At 41.0% G+C, this 22,497-nt stretch overlaps 1 protein-coding gene across 4 annotated transcripts in view; it reads left to right on the top strand.

The window, feature by feature from the left end:
* The window catches only part of TRAK1 (trafficking kinesin protein 1), a 120,631-nt gene that overhangs the window by 27,090 nt on the left and 71,044 nt on the right, over window positions 1-22,497 (top strand). For all 4 annotated transcript variants that reach the window (XM_084260150.1, XM_084260149.1, XM_084260147.1 and 1 more), the window contains exon 2: window positions 6,638-6,930. In XM_084260150.1, coding sequence (XP_084116276.1) covers window positions 6,638-6,930 — 293 coding nt within the window. The remainder of the gene's footprint in view (window positions 1-6,637; window positions 6,931-22,497) is intronic.

The raw sequence follows: 22,497 nt of genomic DNA, 5'->3' as shown, positions 1-22,497 counted from the left end.
TTTCATTATGGGGCTTTTTTGTGATGTTTTTGACTTGCATTAATTTTTGAGAAGATATGACTCATTCTTGATTGATGACTTAATGGTCAAACAAGGTCACAACAGCAGCATTGGGGACCTCAAGAATAAGGTTTTGTTCTTTACATGTTTATACTGTAAGCATCTCTTTGGTTATTGCTGCTGCTATTCTGACTTTAGTTCTCTAGTGGTGACTTTTTTAGTCTAAATGAGATTGCCATGCTGCTGGTGATTAGCCAGGTATTGTTATCTGCTTAATGCTTGGTGATGAGGCTTTATAAAAGTGATGCTGGAAACCCTTCAAGTATTTAGCTTGAAAATATGGTTTCATAGGTAGTAGAGCTCCTCTCTTGGTAGGTACATACCTGAGAAGATCCTTTAGAGTACTAGATGTTAATGCTTCTCTGAAAAGATTGCTTTTGCCTAGGCCAAAGAGTTCCTAATCCCACTATGAAGAGGGAAAATCCCTACCTTGGGTTGAAGGGTGTGTGTGATGTGGTAGCAGAGGGCTTTGGTCTGACTGCCCAGGTCACTGAAAGCACAAGAGTGCTTCCTCCAGAGCAGTCTAAGAAAGGTGTTTGATTGAAACTCCTTAGATGGCTTTAAAACTGTAGGTGGGGTATAGTCTTGAGTTTGCCAAGATGCTTTTTCCTTGAATTTTCTGTTGAAGTAATGGATCTCTTCTAACATAAGAAATGCAGTACTTGTTTTCATGTGAAGTGTTTGAAGGTAAATAAACTGCTTGTCACATTGTCATCCAGTTAGAGGTTTAAGCAGTCAGCATTCCACACTTTTGCTAATTCCTGAGCAGGAAGTAAACCCCTGTGGTTTATAAGAGGGTATATAATACAGGACAAGGTTAAAACAACTAGAATCACAATAAAATTCAGACTTTAACTAAAAGTTAAATGGTCATTTTGTGTGTGTAAAAGCCAGACGTGTTGCAAATGGTTGTTTCCTTATGGTCTGACAAAGTGTGCTGAAATGGACGTAGGCATTTTGACTGGCTTTTGAGCCCACACACTGTGAAGAAATTGCCTTTAATTTTAAAAAAAATAAAGTTAGAGATGCAAGATGTGAATTAATAAAAAAATAATCAAGCTAAATGCTTGAAGCAAGTCTTCAGTAGGTTGCTTTGGTCAATTCAATCATTATTTTTCCATAAAACAGACTGAAGACTATTCTGAATTGCTGAGGGCAGGTCAGCATGTTAATCTGTTTCACAGATTAGACAGACACATAAACTGACTTTGATTTGCTCTGGTGCCTACATGGGGCATTCTGCATCTTAAAAGAACTTGTGGGTTTTTTGTGTAAATTAAAAGCTTGAGGATTCTTTTTAAAGAACTTCCTAAATATTAGCAGACTTAGTTACTAACAGAAGCATCAAGTGAATTTACAAAGTAAATGTATGAAACAGGGAAGTACACTTCTGGTGGGACTCTGGGAAGTACATTAAGAGGAAGAATTTGCACATGGTAAAACCCCATGAAGCGTTTAACCATCAGTTAGTAGTTAACAAGTGGAATTTGGTAAATCAGTAAATGAGAATACAGGGTAAGAGCTCTGTAGTTCCAGGTAGATGCTGGAACTACAGCTGAGAAAACTCTCTCAGTCCCTTGGTACCATAGTGTTTTGTCTAAATCAGCAAATGCTTTGGTCGGTAGGGATGGGTGGGTTGATCAAAATTGTTGGAATTGAAGCTTGTTCAGTCTTTGTTACTGATTTGGTTGGCTTTCTCTGGATTAGGTTTAGATTGACACCTAGGGCTGAATGTCCCACTTACCTGTACAGTTTGAAGCTTTCCAAAGGCAGAAAAGTATCATAGGTTTGTGCCAGATGACCTCTTAGTGAGCTGGAACTGGGTTATTTTGAAGTCTTATGACTGTCTTAGGCAGCAGGTTGCATTTCAAGTGCATCTCAGAGCAGTTTTCAGTTTCCCTTACTCAAAAGGGAGTTGGTCTTGTGTACCAAAGTTGTTCTGAAAACTCAGCTATCTCACAGTAGATGGATTTGCTTCAAAATTGTGTTGGTGCTCGAAACCAGGTAGTTAATAATTAAGTATGAGAGTATGTGCAGCAAAAGGATGACCTGGAAGAAAGGGCAAGGTTTTAGTCAGAAGCACTAGCAAGATATTCTTCCCTTCTTTTAAGGAAGTATTTCTGTAAATTCTCACATTTGCAGTGGTGAAGCTGCCATTTTTGACTCATGAATCAAAGTATTGTTTGAAGCACAAAATCAGAGCTAGGTGGGTAACTAAAATTGTCCAGATCTTAATAATTGCAATAGGGTGTAGCCTGTGGCTTTTGGGTAGCGTGTTACATGTTCCAGGCATTTTGTGTGTACAGTAATCTGTTGCTGTAGTCCAAGATGGTGATGAGAATAATGCTACAAGGCTTGCAACATATGCACATGGCCGAATAGGTCCATGTCTCTTAATCCTCCTTCCTCCTTGAAAAGCAGTAATTTGACTCATTTGCGTCTTTAGAGTCAGTTTGGTTGTGTTTGATCCTGAATGCAGAAAAACTCACAGCCATCTCAAATGGCTGTAAAACAGCAAATGGTTTGTTTAATTTGCATTTGTATGAAATATGTGGTATATGAAACACAACCTCCTCTCCCCAAAACGCACTGCAAACTTTTTTTTTTTAATGGCCAAAACCCAGTAATGACTGATGTAGAGATTTATCCCCCCCTTTACCTGGGGGCTGTTAGATGTGAATGCGTCTCCTAGTTTGAACTGCTTTGCCTAGGTGCATATGGATGGATAACTTTGAAAAATAGAGTGTGGTGCTGGCTAACCACAAGGCAGTTTTGACTTGGCTTTTGTAATCTGGACTGCCATCAGTATCCAATGTACTTCTTAATGGACTTTTAGTTACATTGCAGTCATAGCCCAAACGCTGTGTAGATGTACTGTTAGATGACAGTGGTGTTAGGTGTATATAGAATTTAAGCTTTTCATCTAGTAATCATGCAAACACTGTACTTGAAGCATTTATTGGGTTAGATTGTACAGAGGTGGTGTGTAGGAGCAAGTCTTTGTGCTTCTGTTATTGCACTTATAAAACGCAGATTTTGATAGAGTGCATTTTAATGAACAGCTTGTAAAGAGGGTTTTTTTCAGAATAAAATGACCTGGTTAAAACTTTCTGATGATAAAGGAATTGTTCTCTTTTTGCACACAGTTTTACACTGAAGTTCAGAAATTCCAAATCAAATATTTCTTTAGAACCAGGTCTGTTTATTGGCCCCAAACTGTCATTGTATTTAGACTGGTAGAAATGATACAATACAGCCACTGAGGCAAAAGCTGAGTGATGTCATATTAGGTAGAAGAGTTATTTAAATCTCTCTGCAGGCTGCTGTTGACATTGCAGAGTAGAAAGAATGCAATGTGTGGCATTTATATCAAGAAAAATCATATTATGACTTATAAACTGTGTACTTGTTTGGATGCCAGAAGGAATTAAATATGAAACGGTGCAACAACAATTTGCATAATCTTTCCTTATGAATACTATGTATATATGGGCGAGATTGACTAAAGAGTAGTATTAATGTTTCCTGTTTCATTGGTGTAGTAGCTACAGTCTCTGTTTCTCTTCATGGCTGTTTTGGCAGTCTGGTAAATACTGCTCAGCTGTAGCTTAGTTTTCTTCTCTGCAGTGGGAAGACTTAGATGAAAGTTTAAAGGGAGACACTGCACCCCTGGACTAGGGGATAATATTTGCCTTGCAAGAGAGGCCATGCAAACTGTGCCTCTATGGTTTTGATAGTCTGAACAACATTTTTTCACAGTGTGTGTGGCAATCCAGGACACTAAATAAGTCTGAAAGGGAACAGACGTGCATTTATGTCTGCTTTTTTCCCTTCCTGGTACAGGGTTTTAAGATTAAGTCAAATTTTCCTCTTTAATCCAGAACTTGACTTTCTCATGTAGATCTTCCATGGGTTTCTGCAGCAGACCAGGCAGACTGACTTCTGTTGTTGGTTAGGTTTTTTTCACATTTTATTTGTATATAGTTTCCATAACTGCCAACAGTGAAGCAGCTGGTGTGGAGAAAGGGCATGGATGGCTTACTGCTTCTGAATGTGTGTGTCTTGACACTTGTTCTTACCAGTGACAGGGCAGCAGCTGTTGGAGTGTGGCTTACAGAGAGGGGAGAACTGGTTGCATGGTGCCTCACTGGTGTGAACATTAAGCTGGGTGAAGGGGGAGAAGTGAAACTCATTCAACTTGTAATATTATGTTCTGGCCAGAAGTATTTTTGGTAAGGGAGTATGTGGGAGATGAAGTGATGAATGAGTAAAGGTGACCAGGTATGTCAGAAGTTGAATGTCAATGTGTCCAGAAAAGTTACCAGATCTTATTTTCCCAAAACTCATTTGAAGACACCTACGTAGAAACATCCCTTTGGCTGTCAGTCCTGCTTCATGTGGTGGTGCTGTCATGCTGCTGGCTTCCTGTAGCTGCTAAGGCAGGGCGTGGGGAGAGGAGGGCCAGAAGAGCTGAAGTGCGCTGTTCATGTTTTCACTTAGTTCCAGACATGCCCTTGTTCATAACAGACTTATCTAATGCTTTCCCAAACCAAATGTGATTCACAGACACGTGGTAGCAACTAGGACAAAACAGAACCCTTTTAAGCAGTCAGGCTGTGCATTTCCAGTATGTTTTCTCATCTATAGATTAAGCTGTTTGTCTTCAACACAGAGGGGAAAAGTAAGATTTGCTTTCTGATTCCAACTTCATTTGATTTCCAATATCAATCGTGTCCCTCATGTTATTCCTAAAGAGCCTCTTGAAGGGGGATCATTTTAAAAATAATCAGTACAAATCTTCCCACTGGTCTTTTCAGTACATACTGTAATAACACAGGAAGAATGGGTGCTCTGCAGAGGAACCATCAGATTTGCTGTTAAAGCCTTTGAGTTAAACTTTCTCTTTCTGCAGCTGCCACAGTAGAGTGTCATTTGTATGAAACTATGGTATCATAAATGTATCATTTGATCCAGCCAGTTCCTGTAGCTGTTATGATCATTACAAAATACAGGTTTTGAGCCTCTGAATGTGAGAACTGTTTCCAGGTTAAGTGATGCCATGGAGAAATACAAGTATATCTAATTGAGGAGAAATTAATGAGATGTAATTTTGTGTATGAGGGTGTGTGTGTTTCACAGAATTGATGTTGCACGTCTGTTTTCCAGTTGCAGTGTTCTGATTTCAGTCAACACAAGTCCTTGGTTGAGACCCTTGGAGAGGGAGGGAATTTTTTTTCTTATGCCTGTGCTGAAAGGGAAAAATAGGTTGAGAGAAGACAGTGAAGGTCCAGTGTTAAAACTTTGCTGCAGGGTTTCTCTGAAGCTTATTCCCAGAATGTCTAGAATGCATAATCTGCGTCTTGACAGTTTAGAGACAGATGCTCAACAGATTTACTAGAAATGACAAAAAATGAGATGCCAAAATCCTGAGTATAACTTTAACAGTAAAATAAGATTATCTGGACATGTTCCTAGAGATTAAAGAGAATGTTTTTTGTAGGAGTCTCCAGAAAACCATTGCATTTCTGGTTCTTAGTGAAGCACTGAAGATAGTGTGTTCTGGTGCTGCATGTACATATTGAGTTGCACCCATGCCTCCTGCTTGCAGAGCAGCACACTTGTGTTGTCTTGCTGGCTGGTTTTCTGCTTTTACCCTGTAGTCTGGGTGTTCATGTGTGGCCTGTTCCTCAGACTGTTCCCAAATCTGGTTTTCTGTAGTCCCGTGGTTGTATCCCTTCCTAGCAGTAACGTGCATTTGCATCTTCCCTTACAGTGCTAATAACCAAAAGCAGTACTATTCCACCAGTTATTCTGGTGCCTGTAGGCCCTTATCTGAAAGGTTCACTGAAGTTTTGGGATAGAGGTAGTTGTCCTCTTCTCTGGACAATTTAATTCTGCAGCAGATATTAGTACCTGTCTTTGAGGGATTTTGCTCCCTTTTTGAGGCTGAAATGCTGGGGAGCAGCAATAAGTGGACACCCTCTTAACCCAGTACACCTGGAGTTCAGTTTCCAGACCACTCTGCAAAGGGAACAGAGGTCCCTGCTGTGAAGGGCTGTACTGTGTAGGTTGGCCCAGTGGAGAGGATAAGCCTAGTAGAGGGTTATCCTATAAGCTCCTAATCACTTCTGCATTGTTTGTTATCAGTCAGTTTTAAATGATGGTGTTACTGAAGTAGCAGTAAATCAGCCAGTGATGTGCAGTCTGTGTGCACAGCCTGGCTCGTGCAGCGTGCTGGCTTACATAGAGCTTTCCTTGACTGACGTGGGAGAAGGAAAGTAAGTTGGTGAACGAGCCAAGGTGGATGAATTGTGCTTATTCCCCAGTGGGGTTAGGCAGAAATCTCAGGGTTGTAGTCAGCCACTGGTAAATAATGCTGTAGAAGGGATAGTGCTTTCCTACTTGACATGACTGTGCAAGGTGCAGAGATAGGCAGCTGCTCTGTGAAGACTCTTCTGGTTTTAGTATTTGCTGAATTTGTCAGGTTCAACTAATGTTTAAGGGAAGAAAATTATTGGCTCTTGTTTGCAGTGTTTGGAATGGCTTGAATTGAATTTGTTTCCTTTGTGTTCTGCAGACTTCTTGGAGCCAACCCCAGCACAGAGAACAAGTTTTGTTTCTGCCAGCCAGACCCAGTCTCCAGTGCTGGTCCCCCTGATGGCAGTTTGTACAACCCTGTGAAACCTGCCAAGCTGGACGCCACAGCTTTGCACGACTGCACTTTGGCCGCCACGGTGCCTCCTTCGGAGCTGTCGAATCATGCAGTCCTAGCCTGTGACACAGGCATTCACGAAGAGCACTATGTAAGTGAAGCAGTGGAAGATGATGTGCCAGACTGCAGAGAGTACAGAGATGCCTGCACCATTACTGGTAAGCAGTCCAGTCTTTTATCTTGGGAAGGATGTGGAGATGTGTAGTGAAGCTTCTGTTCTTAAGCTGTTGGCGAAATGGCTGGTTTGTGGACAATGCTGCTGCTGTTCACCAAGGTTTGTTCCTTGTTTAAGAAGTGATTTCATAAGCACCTGGATTTTCAATGAAAGCTCTTTGTAAGATTTAAGGCTTTTGTAAATAGGCTTGACCAATGACAGCTGCAGATCTAGGATACTGTCCTTACATGCTTGGCAAATTGAACTGTTTGGAGTTTGTTTGGAAAATAAACAGTCAGGAATGAGGGAAGGGAAATACTGTAGTTTAAGATTATGAAATAGTTGTCCTAATGTTCAACTGGATTTACATTTTTATGTTGATCTGAGAACTGCACTGTGGGATGGGAGAAACAGTATGTAGCATCATATTTTGATGGTACGATGGTACATGGTTTTGCTTTTCAGATCTGTTCCATTTTTGTCACATTAGTTCTGCAACTGCAGAAGTTAATGTAGAAGGAACAGCTGCATCTGCATGCCTGCATGAAATGTTAAATGCCTTTTTACCATAGAGTTCATGCAAATAAATGGAATATGTTTTTAAGTATGGTATTTTAAATAAAATTTGATGCTTAGCAATGTGGTCAGCTGACACGATTTTTTGTGTTTGAATAATCACTGTAACTTGGTTTAGTCATGGATGTGGCCATGAAATGACAGGCAGTTTCCATTCCAAATGCATGGTTTGTTGGCTGAGCTGTGAGGCTTCTTTTAGCTTAAAGTGACCTTGTCAGTTCTAAGGTCTCTGGGAATGTTTGAGGAGTCAGATGGGTTTTCAGGAGGGAGAAATGAGAGGGCTGAGAAAAACAGAAATAAAGACTGGGGCCTTTCTAATTGCCTGCCAAATATCTTTATCCTGAGCTACTTCCAGGCATTTCTAGAATTGTTTGTAGGTCAGGGAAGTAATTAATGGTGACCATCAACAGGCACTTTTGTAGTGTGCCTTAACTTTGCTCAGCCCAACTGCTGTGTAGTTGCTAAGGGTTAATATTCTGAAAAAAGGGAGAATCTAAAGGGGAGATGCTCTGTGTGTTCCTCTTCCCTTGAACACAAGCAGTGAGATTAACACTGAAGTAACTTGCAGTCAGGTATGCTTCTACATAAAACATTTTGTTAAACAGAAACATACTCCCCATACCTCATCTCATGTGTTCATGGGTTAGAGCTCTTTAACTGGTTTATAAACAGGTCAGTGTGACTGCCAAGTAGGTATTTGCTTGGTGGGTAGTCTAGAAATGCTACACGGTACCTAGGTGCATTTCTGGTAACTTCATTCTGTTTTCCAGTCCCCTTGTAGAAGGCTCTTTCTTGCAAATTGTTCTGTTGGCTGTGTCCTGTCACCTCACCCCTCCCTCCCCTAGTAACAGGAAGACATTAACTTTCATATTTTTTCTGACTACAAGCCAAGGTAACCAACTTGTTTCATGAATCAATATAGTTTCTTGAAAGACAAGACAAACTCCTTCTTCCCTCTTTGAATTTTTAAAAGCAGTTTTGATAGATAGAGGTCAGTGTATGTCTTCCTGTTTCACACAATTTCAAGTCTGATGTAGTTTCTGAATCTTTTTTTCTTGCTTACTTGTTAGCCAGGTTTGGTTTCTTGATTGATCCTATAACACTTTTTACATATTAGTTGTTCTCCAGCAGCAGATTTGTGCTGTGTTCAACCTGGAGACAGGTAGGACTTGAGGAAGAAATAGTGATGGGGGTTTTTGTGGCTGTTTTTGTTTTCTTGGGTGGTTTTGGGGGGGGTTAAATGGATTTTTCTGAGGTTCAGCTCTTTGATGTGCATTTTTAGAGTGTCAAAGGGCACAGGCTGGGAGTTAGAAATAGGTCTCTACTGAAAGATTTTACAGAGAGGAAGTATTATTTGCTTGTATGCTTGTATGCTTGAAACAAGCAGGAGAAGAAATATTTGCAGAAGAATTAGGATTCTTAGAGGCTTTATCATGAAGAATTTGTGTAGGTCTAATAGGTTAGCACTACTTACACTTTTAAACTGTTTGTGGAAAACAAAATGCTCCTATCAAGTCTACATATAATATTTCTTCTGTTGCCAGACATCTATTCATCCTGTTGTGGGCACGTTCAAATTCAGCCGTCAGGGTAAATCTCGTTTCTTTTAGTCTAAGACTAACACCTAGATCCTATTGTAAAAGTCCTCTGCAAATATTCTTGCAAATAAAGGCTTGAAGGCAGTGAAGAAAAACATCTGGGAAATTGAGTCACAGTGCTGTGTGGTGATGCTTTCTGCAGTGTAACCCACTAAATGGTGCAATCTGCATGTATTGCTATTTGGCTTTGAAGAAGGCTGTTGGTGATCAAAGAATTTTAAATTCTAGCTCCTTCCTTCCCTCTCTTACTCCCCTCCCTTTTTGTTTGCTGGAAACAGAGGCACTTCAGCATTCTGTGTCAGCAATGTGGCCTTTCCTGCCTGCAGCCTGAGAGCAGATGTAAGGTAGCATCAGGTGCCTTGCACGTTCTGATGGTGTGAAGCATGTTTTCTGGGATACAGGGTTGGCTTAAAGATTTTGTGTCTCCAAACCACCCCAGAACTGTGCTTGAGCAGATTCCTGTGGGCGTGCAACTGGAGGTGTTTTAGGTAATTGGTCTGGATAGAATCCTTCCCAGCTCTTTGTCAGAGTGGAGATGAGGGTTACTTTTTAGGTAGGTCTCGTGTCTGATTTGTTGTTCTGTGTGGCCTAAAAGCAGCTATGTTGGCTTACCCATGGGAATGAGTACTCCAGGGGTAGGGCTGTGTGACAAAAAAACAGATGAAAAGTGTTCTTTAAGCTAGTGTAGGGGACAGCACCGTAAGAGACTACTTCTTTCCCACTGGATTTGATAATAGAGTGATCCAAAAGTCATAGTTGCTATAATCGAAGTGTTACAGCTGTGTAAGTAGATGCTTCTGAATCTGTGCTAATTTGAGCATAGAAGGGCAAATGAAGTAGCACAATTGATCTATTTTATAAAAGAAAAGTTGTTTGTGAAAGTTTTGAGAATTGTTATTTTAAAAACATGTCTATATGTGCATGTATTTTCTAAACACGAACAGTATTAAACCTGAGAAGGGATTCAGTAGCTGCTGCAGTAATTTGGTAATTAGTACTTTCTTCTGGGTTTTTTCTTAGCAAGATTTAAGAGGAAAGTTCAGTGTAGCCTGACTTAGAGAATTTCCACTGCTATTGCTTGTGGAGCTCCTACAGGTAATCTGGCAGGAGACTCAGGTCCCTAGGCTGATGGGCTGTGTGGCAGCACTATGACATGGAAGTGGCATTTGGCTTCTACATGTACGAGGCACCTATCTTGTCCCAGTTGGTTGTGGGTTTTTGGTGGTGGGTTTTTGTTTTTTTTTACTTACTTTTTCTTGGTGTTACCGTTCATCTGAGAGCATAAAGGTAGGCGTACTGATGTAGCACCATCTAGTGTCCCTTTTGTTAAACGGAATGAAAGGGCTTTAAAGCCGTCTTGTGGTTTTCTTGTAATGGCAGTGCAGACCTGAATATTTTCAATCATGTCTACACTGCCACTTCTGGTCCTTCTGTCAGCCCCCCGCTTTCCCCTTCCCTGTTTTGGTTTTTTTTTTTTTCTAAAGCAGGAAGTGCTGAAATCTTGACATGATAAAGCAGGGTATCACCATGTTGCTCAATAATGCCAATTTTGTGAATTATAAAGCTTCTTAGTCTGATTGCCTTTTTTCCATGTTCATGAGCTCCTGCCAGACAAATCCTGCCCTTCTTGAAATGGAGAATAAGTGGGGGTGGAAATCTGCAATACCAACTGGAGTATAGATTTATTCTTGTGACAGATGTCTGGCTGGCAGAATGTTTTTGCAGGTGTTTGGTTTGTTTCTCTTAATACACATAGTAAGTTAACTTTTAGTCTGCTTACTCATGTCTCAAGACTCACTGTTTGCAATGATTTTGGCATGATATGCTCTGTAATTCGAGAGCTAACTGTTTAATATGCCTTGTAGGTTTCCTTCATCCTTCTCTGTAAAAGGAGAGAATGAATGGGCTGTGATTTTTAAATTGCTGAGCTCCTTCATTAGTTTGCATGATTCTTTTGTTCACTATACTAATTACTCGTTTTGAATGCATGTAGGAGTGTGTTCTCTGGCTGTTGTGTTCTGGGTGATTTCCTAAAGATTCTTGGGAAATTCTTTGTGGTTGTATTTCTGTATCTTATTTTATTTGCAATGAACACAAGTAGATTTATTATTATTTATTGTTGTTAGTAGTAGTGTTTTTTTGAACTGAAGTTACGTCACACTATGGGTCAGACCATGAAATCCTCTTTTTCTCTCAGCTGGGAAGTATCTCTGAAAAGAGTTTTCATTGTTTGACTTTGCAGATAGTGTAGCTTCTACCTTACTGCAATAATGGGTAGCAATAACATCCAGAGAAGCTAACTTTCTCCTGCTGTCAAGCTTCATGCAGTCTCCTAGCAACGAAGACATTTGGGTACAGAAAGTTTTCTCTGGCTTTTTGTCCTGCTTCTATCCTTATTCAAGCTTTAATTATGTTCTCACCTGAAAGAGAATTTCTGTTCTCTTCCATCAAATGTTACCACTCTTTATGACAATGTCATCCAGCTTTGATTACAGACTGATTCTGTAGATAACCAGTGTAATTCTGATATTTTTTTCTGTAATTACTTCAGTTTAAAAAAACAATAAAAGCCTGTAGAATTTCCATTCCAGTACATGTTTATGTTTGAAAGGATGAATTTTTATGCTTTCTGCTCAGAGTCTGACAAAGCCTGACTGCCTCAAGATAAGTCCATAAGGATTTTGGTAATACAGGTTGTTATTAGAAGGCTTTACTCTCGTTGTGCACGAGATGGGGGAAATACTGAATCTGTGTCTGTCTTGGTTTCGGGTGTGAAAGATCTCAAGCTCACAGAGTCTGGTAGTGTTCTGAGAATATTGAGCAGAGTGCACTGGCTGTGCTTGGTACCTGTTACAGGGTGGGTGGTTGTCCTCCAAGGATTAAAGGGTTACACAAGCATTGATAATACAGTAACAGTTTAAATTGCTTCTCTTTGTTTGAACCTCTCCCAGTTCTGTGGTATGGTTAACTTTCTCTTTCAGTGGTTGTTCCCTACACAACATAAATTGCTCCAGCACTCCTTTTTCAATTCCTGTTTCAGGGTGGTACATTCATGGTATACCTTTTCTCTTATATCAACAAAACTAGAGAATAAGATACTCCCTGGTGGAGCTGGAACTCCAGTAAGAATGTAAATGCTTTACGGAGTCAGACCAGCTGGCTCACGACTCCTGCAACAAGAGATGCTGGCTCTGGTGAGCGTGGCTGCAGCCACGCTCAGTAGTTCATTCTCAGCATAAGTACCCCCGTGGTGCAGAACTGCTGTGCTGGGGATATATACATCCCTGCCCAGCTCCTTTAGTCTCTTAGTGTTGGACCCTATCCGTGGCTAGGTCTAAAGCCTTTCTGAATTGGCTAATTGTATTACTGTTTTTTACTGTCTGTATGCAACAGTCTCACACTATTTTTTTCCAGCACTTGTTCTAGTTATGCAGGATTTGGTACCAGTTCCTTGTTCTCCTTATGATTTCATCTACACGATTTTGAAAAACCTCCATCTCTTTCACACCCTGGTCTTCTCCTCTCCCAGCTGTCATAGTCCTTCCTTTAAAAGTTGGAGAATGTGGGCTATTATGTCAGTACACTTACTTTGCCATTGCTGTCACCAGTCTCATCCCATAAGCTTGATCTAATTATGGTCTCTTCTCACTCTTCCTTCCTGCCACTTCCTATAAGCAGCTATTGCTATATTCTGAGCACTCTTTTTCTAAAGCATGCCAGAAATGCTAATCCTATCAACATGAGATAGTTCCCTCAGCATGACTGGAACTATTCTGTAAGCCTGACTGTAGTTCTGTCTAGCATACCCTAACAAAACGATCTTATTCTCTGTGCCTGCTGCGTCATTGCCTCTCAATTTTCTGTCTGTCTTTTGGTGGATTCTCAGTTATCTTCACTCATACAGCTTTTCTTCCTTCTTCCTCCCTGCTTCCCATGTGTTGTTTTGCAGATCATACCATTTGCCAGTAACTCAGTGCTTTTCCTGCTGATTGATACCTCTTACTCTGAGTCTCAGGCATACTTTCTCTCTTTTTATGTTTTGGTGGGTTTTGTCTGTTACACAAGGTGACCTAGGGCCCCATCCAACCTGGCCTTGAACACCTCCAGGGACGGGGCATCCACCACCTCTCTGGGCAGCCTGTTCCAGCAGCTCACCACTCTCTCTCTGTAAAAAAAACTTCTCCCAATATCTAATTTAAACCTTCCTTTCTTTAGCTTCAATAAATTCCCCCTTGTCCTGCCATTATCCACCCTTTTAAAGAGTTGATAAGTGTGAACTGTCAATTCTAGAGTCACTGTGAAAGCAACTGCAGGAGTTACAGAAGTCCAGTGTGATATTTTTTTGAATTTGTGTCTTTATTTCCCCTGTTTAGGGAAGCACTTGTCATTCCTAAGTGTGTACTTTATTTGGGGTAGGGAAGCACAAGAGCAGCAAGTATTCATCAGTATTCTGTGTTAGTTCTCTGGAGGAAGACCTCCTGAAGGCAAGTGCCTGGTGAAGTTTGTGTGTGGTGGGGTGCTTTTTTGTTTTGTTGTGTGGCTGGTTTTGTTTTCCTGTTGTGATACACTTGAATAGTACGGGAAGACTGAACAGCTACGTTTGGTTACTGGTGTATTCCATAATTTACCTTCATAAATTGCTGAGTACAGCTTTACCTCTCCCCCCCTTCCCCCAATGTATGAGTCCCTAAAGAAACAACAAATTCAAACAACAAATTCTTCATTCAAAGTCAACGTTTGTAAAGAGCAGGCTTCATAAGAATTAGTTCTTATGTTTTGCTTGTGACTGTAAAGCTTCCTTGACAGCCATTGTTCAGGAACTGGCACATTCTGTAGCTGGGCTGAACAACAGGCAAAAGCAGCACAATTGCTTTTTGGGATTTTCTGTACTCGGAGATTTATCAATGGTTTTTTGAGACATTTGCAGTCTGTCTTGGCAGCTGGAAGCTCCTAATGGTTAATGAATGTGTTTATTCTTACTGCTGCTGAACAGTGTGGTGCCAGTATGCATTTGATAAATGAATAGCTTTTGTTCTGTCTCTAAAAGAATAGCTGTGGTGATGGAGTTTCCTTTCATTTTCTATTTAATGTAAAAATAAAAGCATGAATATGGTTGCATTTATCTATAAGGAAAAACATTTCCATACCGAAACAAAATTCATTTAAATCTGTGGCATAATGGACACAAGGGACATGATAGTTTAATGGCTTCTCATCACAAAGATCTGTCTCACCTTTTTATGCCCAACAGGAATGTGCATGTAGGAAGAAACCAAATCAGGTAGACTTCAACTTAATAAACAGTGACATCCCTCAGATCGGGACTACAATTTCTAGCAGTCTTATAGAATCACAGAATGTTTTGGGGTAGAAGGGACCTTAAAGATTATCTTGTCCCACCTTCCACTAGACCAGGTTGCCCAAAGTCCCATCCAGCCTGGCCTTGAACACTGCCAGGGAGGGGGCAGCTGCAATTTCTCTGGGTAACCTGTGCTGGTGCCTCATCACCTTCACAGTAATTAATTTCTTCTTAATAGCTATTTGAAGTCAATTTGCCTTCAGCTTAAACCCGTTACTCACTGTCCTATCACTGCATGCCTTTACAAACAGTCCATCTCCATCTTTCCTATAGGACCCTTCAGGTACTGGTAGGCTACTATAGGTCTCCCCTGGCACTTCTCCAGGCTGACCAAGCCCAACTGTCTCTCAGCCTGTCTTCATAGGAGAGGTGCTGCAGCCCTCTGATCTTCATCGCTCTCCTCTCCGCATGCTCCAGCAGGCCCGTGTTTGTCTTGTGCTGGACTGGGAGCCCCAGAGTACTCCAGGAGGAGTCACAGCAGAATAGAGGAGTAGAATCACTTGCCTTTGACCTGCTGGTCACGCTTCTTTTGGTGCAGCCCAGGGTCCAGTTGGTTTTCTGGGATGCAAGCACACGTTGCTTGTCATGTTGAGTTTATCTTTGTTAGCTTTGACATTTCCAACTTTGTACCCAGTATGTATTTGATGTGTTTGGCTAAGCCAGTCATTCTTTCAACTAAATTCTTCAATGTCCATTCCAATTCAAGTACAACTTCATACCAAGGAAGGCAACGTGCAGCAACTATTAGCGGTTTATGGACCCAAAACTACAGGCTTAGGCTGAACCTGGTGACCTATGTGAGAAGACAATTCCGTAGCACATCCACACCACAGGTAGGCTTGGCCAGTGCCTGGTGTGACTGAACTGAAGGAACAGCATTTTTTTGTTCTACTTCAGCTTGCAAGGTAATGATTTTTCCTCCATAACGTGACTCTTTTGAATAATACTGAATGATCTGATCCTTCATACCCATTCTCCTTTGTAGTATAGGAAGAATTGTAATTATGCTCTGTGCAGCTTCCCCACCCTTGCCCAAGTCCTTTAAAACTTTTGGGGAGAAATAACAGTATATTTTTTTCCCCCAGTGAGGAAGCTGGGTTTGTTCAGGGAGAAGGTGGTAGGAGAGGGGCAGAAAAGCAAACTCTTCAAGTCTTTATCTTTCTGTGCCTATCGTTGCTCTAATAAGTACATGTTTGTATGAATTAATGGTAGATAACTGAAGTGACGTGCAGTATTATAGAGAGAAGATGATGAACCTGGGTGCTTTGTTCTTCTTCATGGGCTGGACTTCTCATCCAGGATTCCTTTTCTGTGATTGTGTTCCCACTTGGCTACCAGAAATACTGCCTGCCATTCCTGTTGTGCTCCACCTACACAAGGTGGGTAGTCAGTCCAGTTGCGATCTGTGTACAGAGGAGAAAGCTCTATGGATGGTACTGAGTTACAGATCCGGTGAAGCCTTGCTGTGGCAGCCCAGAATGGAAATACCTCAGGTAGGAATGGGGTCTTTCATTTTCTCGTGGAAGACTGGATTTTGTGCACTATTTGGCATGTTTAGAGCCAGAAGAACCACTGCTTAACCACCTTTGGTTAAAGGTGTGGCAGGACATGCGATTCCAAAATCCTGTCATGCCAGTCAAGTTACAGAAGTTGTCATGGCTATTTGAGGAGACTGAGTTTTAAAGGGATGAGAGATCTTTCTTGTTGAAGAGCTTTTGTTCCAGCAGTTTGGCTTTGCATTCAGCAGTAGGACTTGGGATGTGTTGGAGGCTACGGTCACCTTTCCCTTTGGGCAAGTCAGTGAGTTGGGAGGATGGTAAATTTTCTTCTTATTAGAAGCAGTTTTCCCTATAAGCTAATCACAGTCTTCACATTAAACCACGTGTATTGTATCTATACAGTCCTGAATTCAGCAGTAGTATTTGTAAAACTTCAGTATAATTAGTCCCGTTCTGGGCATCCTAGAACTGAAATAGAATAGCAATGTGGTGAGTTTCGGGGTTTTGCCTGTTGTGGGTCTATATACAGAGTAATTTTCTTAAACTTCATTTAACATACTTGTATTCTGGACCTTAGTTATTAATAGTCAATGCCTGTTTCTGTGTGGGCCTGCAGAGCTCAAGTAGTGGATGACCAGAGACCATGTTTCCCTCTTCAGAACACTAGCTGGTAGCCTAATTGCAGAGCTGACATTTCATAGTTATGCTTTAGCTTTTCATTTTTATGTAGAGCTGCTCACAATGCTAATGACCAGTTCATTCCATAATTGTCTAAATGGACAGAAAACATTGGGCAAATGAGGCTGTTTGGCTGCTTCAAGCAGCCAGGAAATACTTGCTGGAAAAGCATTTAGAGAAAGACTATGTTTATTCCTTCCCTTCATGGAATATGATTAGGATTTAGCTTTGTTTTCTGCTGAGAAAAAAGAATCCTAATGTAGTCATGGCCTCTTGGCTGGTTGTCGAGTTAGATTAGGTGACTCTTCTTGGAAGGAATTTCCAGAGTTTTCTAAGCCCAGTGGAATGGGATGACTTTTTGGATGGAGCTGCGTCTTTCTTCACAGAGTATTCTCAGAATACACTGAGAATTTTAAGCAAGTACTTAAATAGAAAAATGTAATGCTGTCTTGTGTGAAGGTGCTCACACAATAGCATTTTAATGACTTTTTACATAGAGATACAGAATTTGCTGAGTGCTCACTGACCCTTGGCTTTTAAGAGGGCGGGCAGGCTTTAAGCTTGTGTTCTCTGTGTCTGTACGCATCTCATGAAGCAAAAATAGCAGTCAGGTTTCACTAGTACTTAGCATGATAAAGTCTTTAAGTTGATGAATCTCTTGTATTGCATGTGGCTGGACTTCAGCCTCCATGCAGTAGTCCTCTTTTTTTTTTTTTTTTTTTTTACTTAACTACTAGGTAGCCAGTGTGGGAATTGACCCTTTTCAGGTATTGCGTGCTTTTTAAAAAATATCATTTGCTGTTTAATGACCAGCCACTTTCAAACAGTAGTCAGATCGCTCTGGTTTTAAATTTTAGCCAGCTAATTATGAAGGGGGAGTGTACTCTCTGTACATGGGAGGATATGGGACATGACTGAAAACCAGGGAGAAAAATAGGAATAGGTGGCTCCATATTAGGCTGAAGAAGTCTTCCTACTTTCTCAATAGTTTCTTTGTTTCTCTCATCTTAATCTTACTGTGTTTTTATGTGCTTCCCTTAATGCTTCATAAGGTTGTGAATTTAATGCAGACTTAAAAATTCAGAACACATTAATTTTTACATATGCTGTGGAAAATGAAGGAATTTCCCTACAAGTGACTACTGAGGCCTTGTTAAAGTATTATTTAGACTGCCCTTTTCTGGCTGTGGGTTGATTACCAGCTGTTGGGTGGTGATGCAGTGGGACTACCCTGGAAGATGTTCAGATTGGGTGGGTGATACCTGATGACCAAAGCTTGTGTTTTGAAAGTTGCCAAGCAGCACACTGCTCCCCCCCAAGGTCACACCTAGAGTGTAGTTCTAGACACACTGCTGCTGCACAACAGTTGTTTCCCTTTTCTTGGCCGATGCACTTCACTGTAGCACAGCTGCTTTGAGCTCTTTGCAAGCTGTTGGCCACCCTCAGGACCGTAACTGTGGAGGCCAGTGCTCCGGGAATGATCCCATCTCTGTGTAGTTTTTCTTGTGGTCTTCCTTGTCCTGATTTGTGTTCTGGCCTGGCCGTTCTTGAACACAACCCTGACCATGGTTCGTGGCAGGGTTGCATTTATTAGAAATGGTTTTGTTCTGTTTCCAACAGTGGGTTGGAAATGAGCAACTGGGTGACAAAATGTCACAGGAAGTTTAGGGGTTGGAGTAGTGAGGCACTTCTTAACACCAGGTGGCAGTATCTGCTGCCAGCAGGTTCTGTAGGCACCTGGAAACCCTTTTAACCTTGAAAGGGGAGTAGCCTCTGCTTGAAAACAAATCAGTAAAACCTTAAGATTTGAGAATGATTTGTGTCAGAATTCAGACAGATCCAAACTAAGTATTTTATGTTCCATGCAGCACTGGTTAGCTATTCTGTATTTTGTTTCTAAACAACTCCTGGGGGTAAGAGGCTTTGAGACTTGTAGTTTGTGTCCTCTACGTGTGTTTTGTGTGTTAGTTGGAGGGGCTTTTTGTTTGTCTTCTACCCCCAGCCCCTTGTCCCTTTTCTTTGTTTTAGGTTCTTTTCTCTGAATTTATCACTACTTTTATGTAAAGTTGATGCTGGAATAGGTGCTCTGTGTTTATCAGGTTTCATTTCTACAGTCAGAGATGACTTTTCAGTCATAGCTGTAAACAGGTGAAATGCAAAAGCCTCGGAGGGAATGGAGTTTGACGGGTGAGCTGCTCTACGTGACCATGTTCTTTGGAAGGAGATCTTCAAATATGTCTGTGTGGTTCATGTTGAACTTGAAGTCAGTTCAACTGAGGTTGAATTGCTTGGTCATGAGGTGCTAGCATTGTTCCTCTTATCCAGATAACACTGACAGCTAACTATGTGTGTAATGCCGTAGGGGAAGTGATCTAATGTATTGCATGGCTGTGAGAGTGCAGGACGAAAACAGCAGTGAGTGGGTGACGACACCCCGCACAGTATCTTCTGGGCTGGGTGATGTTCACAGAGGGGGAGTGACAGTTCTGGAGGTGCTGTGTCCCTTCGATACAGCCAGCTCCCATTGTTTCAGACCTCTCACTCTACTTTCTGATAACTCCTTGCTCGCTTGTCAGCAGAGCAGGGGTGTAAGTGTACATCCCAAAATAACCAAGTGTACTCTTATCCTCCCTTGGTTGCCCTGAAAACTATGCATCTTTCTTGCCCTGATAGTTTTAAAAAAAGGCAACCAAACAAAAAAAGCTGGCCTCAATTCAGTCTCCACAAAGAAAAGTGAACTTAACTGTGCTTTTTAAAGGATTAAAGGTGTTGGTGAGAGGAGAGGGAATAGATGCAATATTCAAAAGTATCCAGATCAGCAAGTCTAATAATTCCACTAAGGAAATGTAAACAAGTTGAACCAACCAGTAAACCTTTAGTGTCTGTCTTAAATTGGGAGGGAAGCAGTGGAGAGGTTTAAGATGCTCAGAAAAGGAGGAGTACACCAGTCATATGCCAATGTATAAAAAGATAATAAGTCATACATTAATAAATACCCAAGAGGTACTGAAGTAAGAAGGAAAAATTTAGAAGAGCTTAATGGGAGTGTTCTGCCCAGTTTTGCATCTTGTTTCTTGGGAGGATTAGAAAATGAAACAACAAAGTCATCAGAGGAAAAAAAAAGTCTCTGAAATAATTAGGAATGCAGAGGAATGTAAAGCATACTGAGGAACTTCTGAAGAATAGGCTATGGAGGAATATATTCTGCACCAAAAGCAGATGAGGGTGTTTGTACATGTACCATGTTTAAGCTGTGAAGTTAGCAAAGTACTGGAAGGAATTCCTTGCAAAAATAACATGGAAAAATATTAGCAAATTTTCTTTGTTTTTAGAAAGTGATGAAAGTTCTATAGTATGCAAGAGAATACTTAAAGAATCTTCCTTAATTATTTCAAAAGCAGAACCTGCAATGACCAATACTTTAGTAAGAATCACAAGTTAATAATTCATTTAGTTATTTAAGTTCTTGTAATTTGCTTGTAGAAGTTCCTGTTTGCCAAGAATGTCCAGAAAACTACAAGTTGTAAATTACTTTAAAACCTAAAATCTGTCACAAAATTACAAGGGTATAATTCAACTGTATTTTGTTGCATTGTTTTTATTTATGATGAATTAATTTTCTTAAGCTATATTCAACCTAGTAAAATGAAGGTACCATTTAGGACAAGAGTGAGCGCAACAGTTTGATGCCTGCTGGACTTAGTTAACTTGATCATAAAACATAAATGACGTCTCAGGTATCCTGAGGAAAGAAGTTTAATTTATGTTAGCTCTGCATTTCAATTAAAAATATTAATAAAAATTATCAGGAAGAACAGTCAAGGTCCTCTGTGAAGTTTAACTGGTGTTTCATGATAGGGGGTGGCCTTAGTTGGTGGACCTTCTCCTAACAAGTGCCTGCACCACAGAAAAGGGAGGGGAGGAGAAGTGAAGGGGAAGACTGTGTAATTGTGGCACTGAGAATATTGCTCTGATTTAAATGGTGAACTAATGTTTAGTCATCCACAAGTGTAATTACAGTGTCCTGTTCTTCTAAATAGGCAATTACATCAGAGCCTGCCTCTATTTCCTGCTGGTATACAGATTTTAAAATTGCAATAGGAGCTAATGACAATAGCATCGTGATAAGTTGCCTTTCAAGTTACTCATTCTTTTCCAGTTGTAAGGCCCTTGGAATTGCTCAGAAACACTCCTGAGTTGTTATACGATAGAGTAGAAAAATTGTCTCAGTTGACTTGTGTTCCACTATAATTTTTACTTATCTACTGCCTGCCCTTCATGTTCTGGTGGATTTCTTTTTGGCAAGGCAACTGTATGGGTTTCTCTGTGTGTGTGCACATGTGTGGGGTTTGGGGATTTACTTGTGGGTTGCGGGGTTTAATGTTTTGTGTCCTGCCCTCCTCCCCCCTCCCTCCCGAAGGTAACTTGTTTTGCATTCCATTTTCTGCTGCTTTTTATGACACAGCAAACCATTTTATGTCTGCACAGAATTATTTGCCTGAAACTGTCTCTTCTCATTTATAAATCCTGCCCATTTCTTTTGAAATACTAAGTAAAAGCAGCAAGACACTAGACGTTTGCATTTTTCTAACATTTCTCTTTCTTTGTTCCCAAGAAGACCACTTCAGTCAGGCTTTGTAGGCTTCCATTTCTCACAGGAGGTGATATCTGTAGATATAGATGCATAAGATGGCTTTATGTGTATGCCTATACACATTCATATGTCTAAACGTTTAGCTGACAGCAACAGGTGATTTTCAGATTATCATCTGGCTTTCCTGATCTCGGATGGTTTCAGGCACCACAGTGGGTGTTGTCAGCAATTCAAAAGCTAGCCAGGAAAGATGAAAGATTTGTAGTTACAGGGTAGCTCATGGAAACATGGAAAACAGGTCTTTTTTTCTCTCAGCCCTCTGAGAGGGCTTCAGTGACTTCTTAAAATGATGTGTGCAGGCTGACTGTGGCATTGCATGGAGCTCCATAAAAATTGCATTCCTACATATATGGGTTCCTAATCCTACTAACTTTTGCACATCCAATTCAGCAGTGAAGTTTGGAGAACACAATGTATGTACAACACTTAGCAGAACATCCCGAGTGTATGCTGAGGAGAATACCTCTATATATCATATGTCTTGAACTATAAGGTATAATGCAGCTTTCCCAAGTGCATTTCATTTTAATCAACAGGATTCTGTAAAGAATATAGGGAGGAGATCAGCAATATGAGATCATCTTTGTGTCCTCTGCCCTGTTGTCTGATAGACGAGTAATGCTCTTGCTGTCTTTACTACTCAGAGTGATATTTATGACAGTGCAATGTCTGGATTTGAAAGATAAAATACCTGATGGTCCGTAAAAAAAGTATGTGTTACTTAACCATTTCTCCCTGCCCTCCCCTGACAGAGGTTAATTCCACTAGCTTGCAGTGGAATTGCAGTTTGCGTCAGTCCTGCAATAATGAATTTATCCCTTAGGAAAATAGGTGTCCTTGTCAAGGAGCAGCGCTGCTTTACAGCCCTGCCTGCAGCTGCTGCAGACCACAGGATGGGAAGGGCAGGATCCTTGTTGGCAAAGCCCAGTCCCTTTGTTCCTGAGCGGGGCAAAGGCACTGGCAGTAACTGTTAAAATTTACCCTCCAGTGATCCACAGACAAACCCCAGGTACAGAGTGGGTCTGTAGCCGATTAAAGAAGCCCAGGCAGTGAGTCAGTATCAGCAGGGACGGAGCTCGGCACAGACCCTATGGCACTGCACAGGATAGGAGGACAGAGTGCCTGGGTTTAACTGGGGCTCCTGTGCCACTGGGCAGCAGGTGCTGCATGGGGTCCCCAGTGAACCTGGTCAGGGCAGCTATGCCTG

The sequence above is a fragment of the Gallinula chloropus genome (assembly GCF_964237585.1).
Source record: "Gallinula chloropus genome assembly, chromosome: 2".
NCBI classification, from domain to species: domain Eukaryota; kingdom Metazoa; phylum Chordata; class Aves; order Gruiformes; family Rallidae; genus Gallinula; species Gallinula chloropus.
The sequence above is the reverse complement of the archived record's forward strand: the minus strand, read 5'-3'. Positions and strand labels throughout refer to the sequence as shown.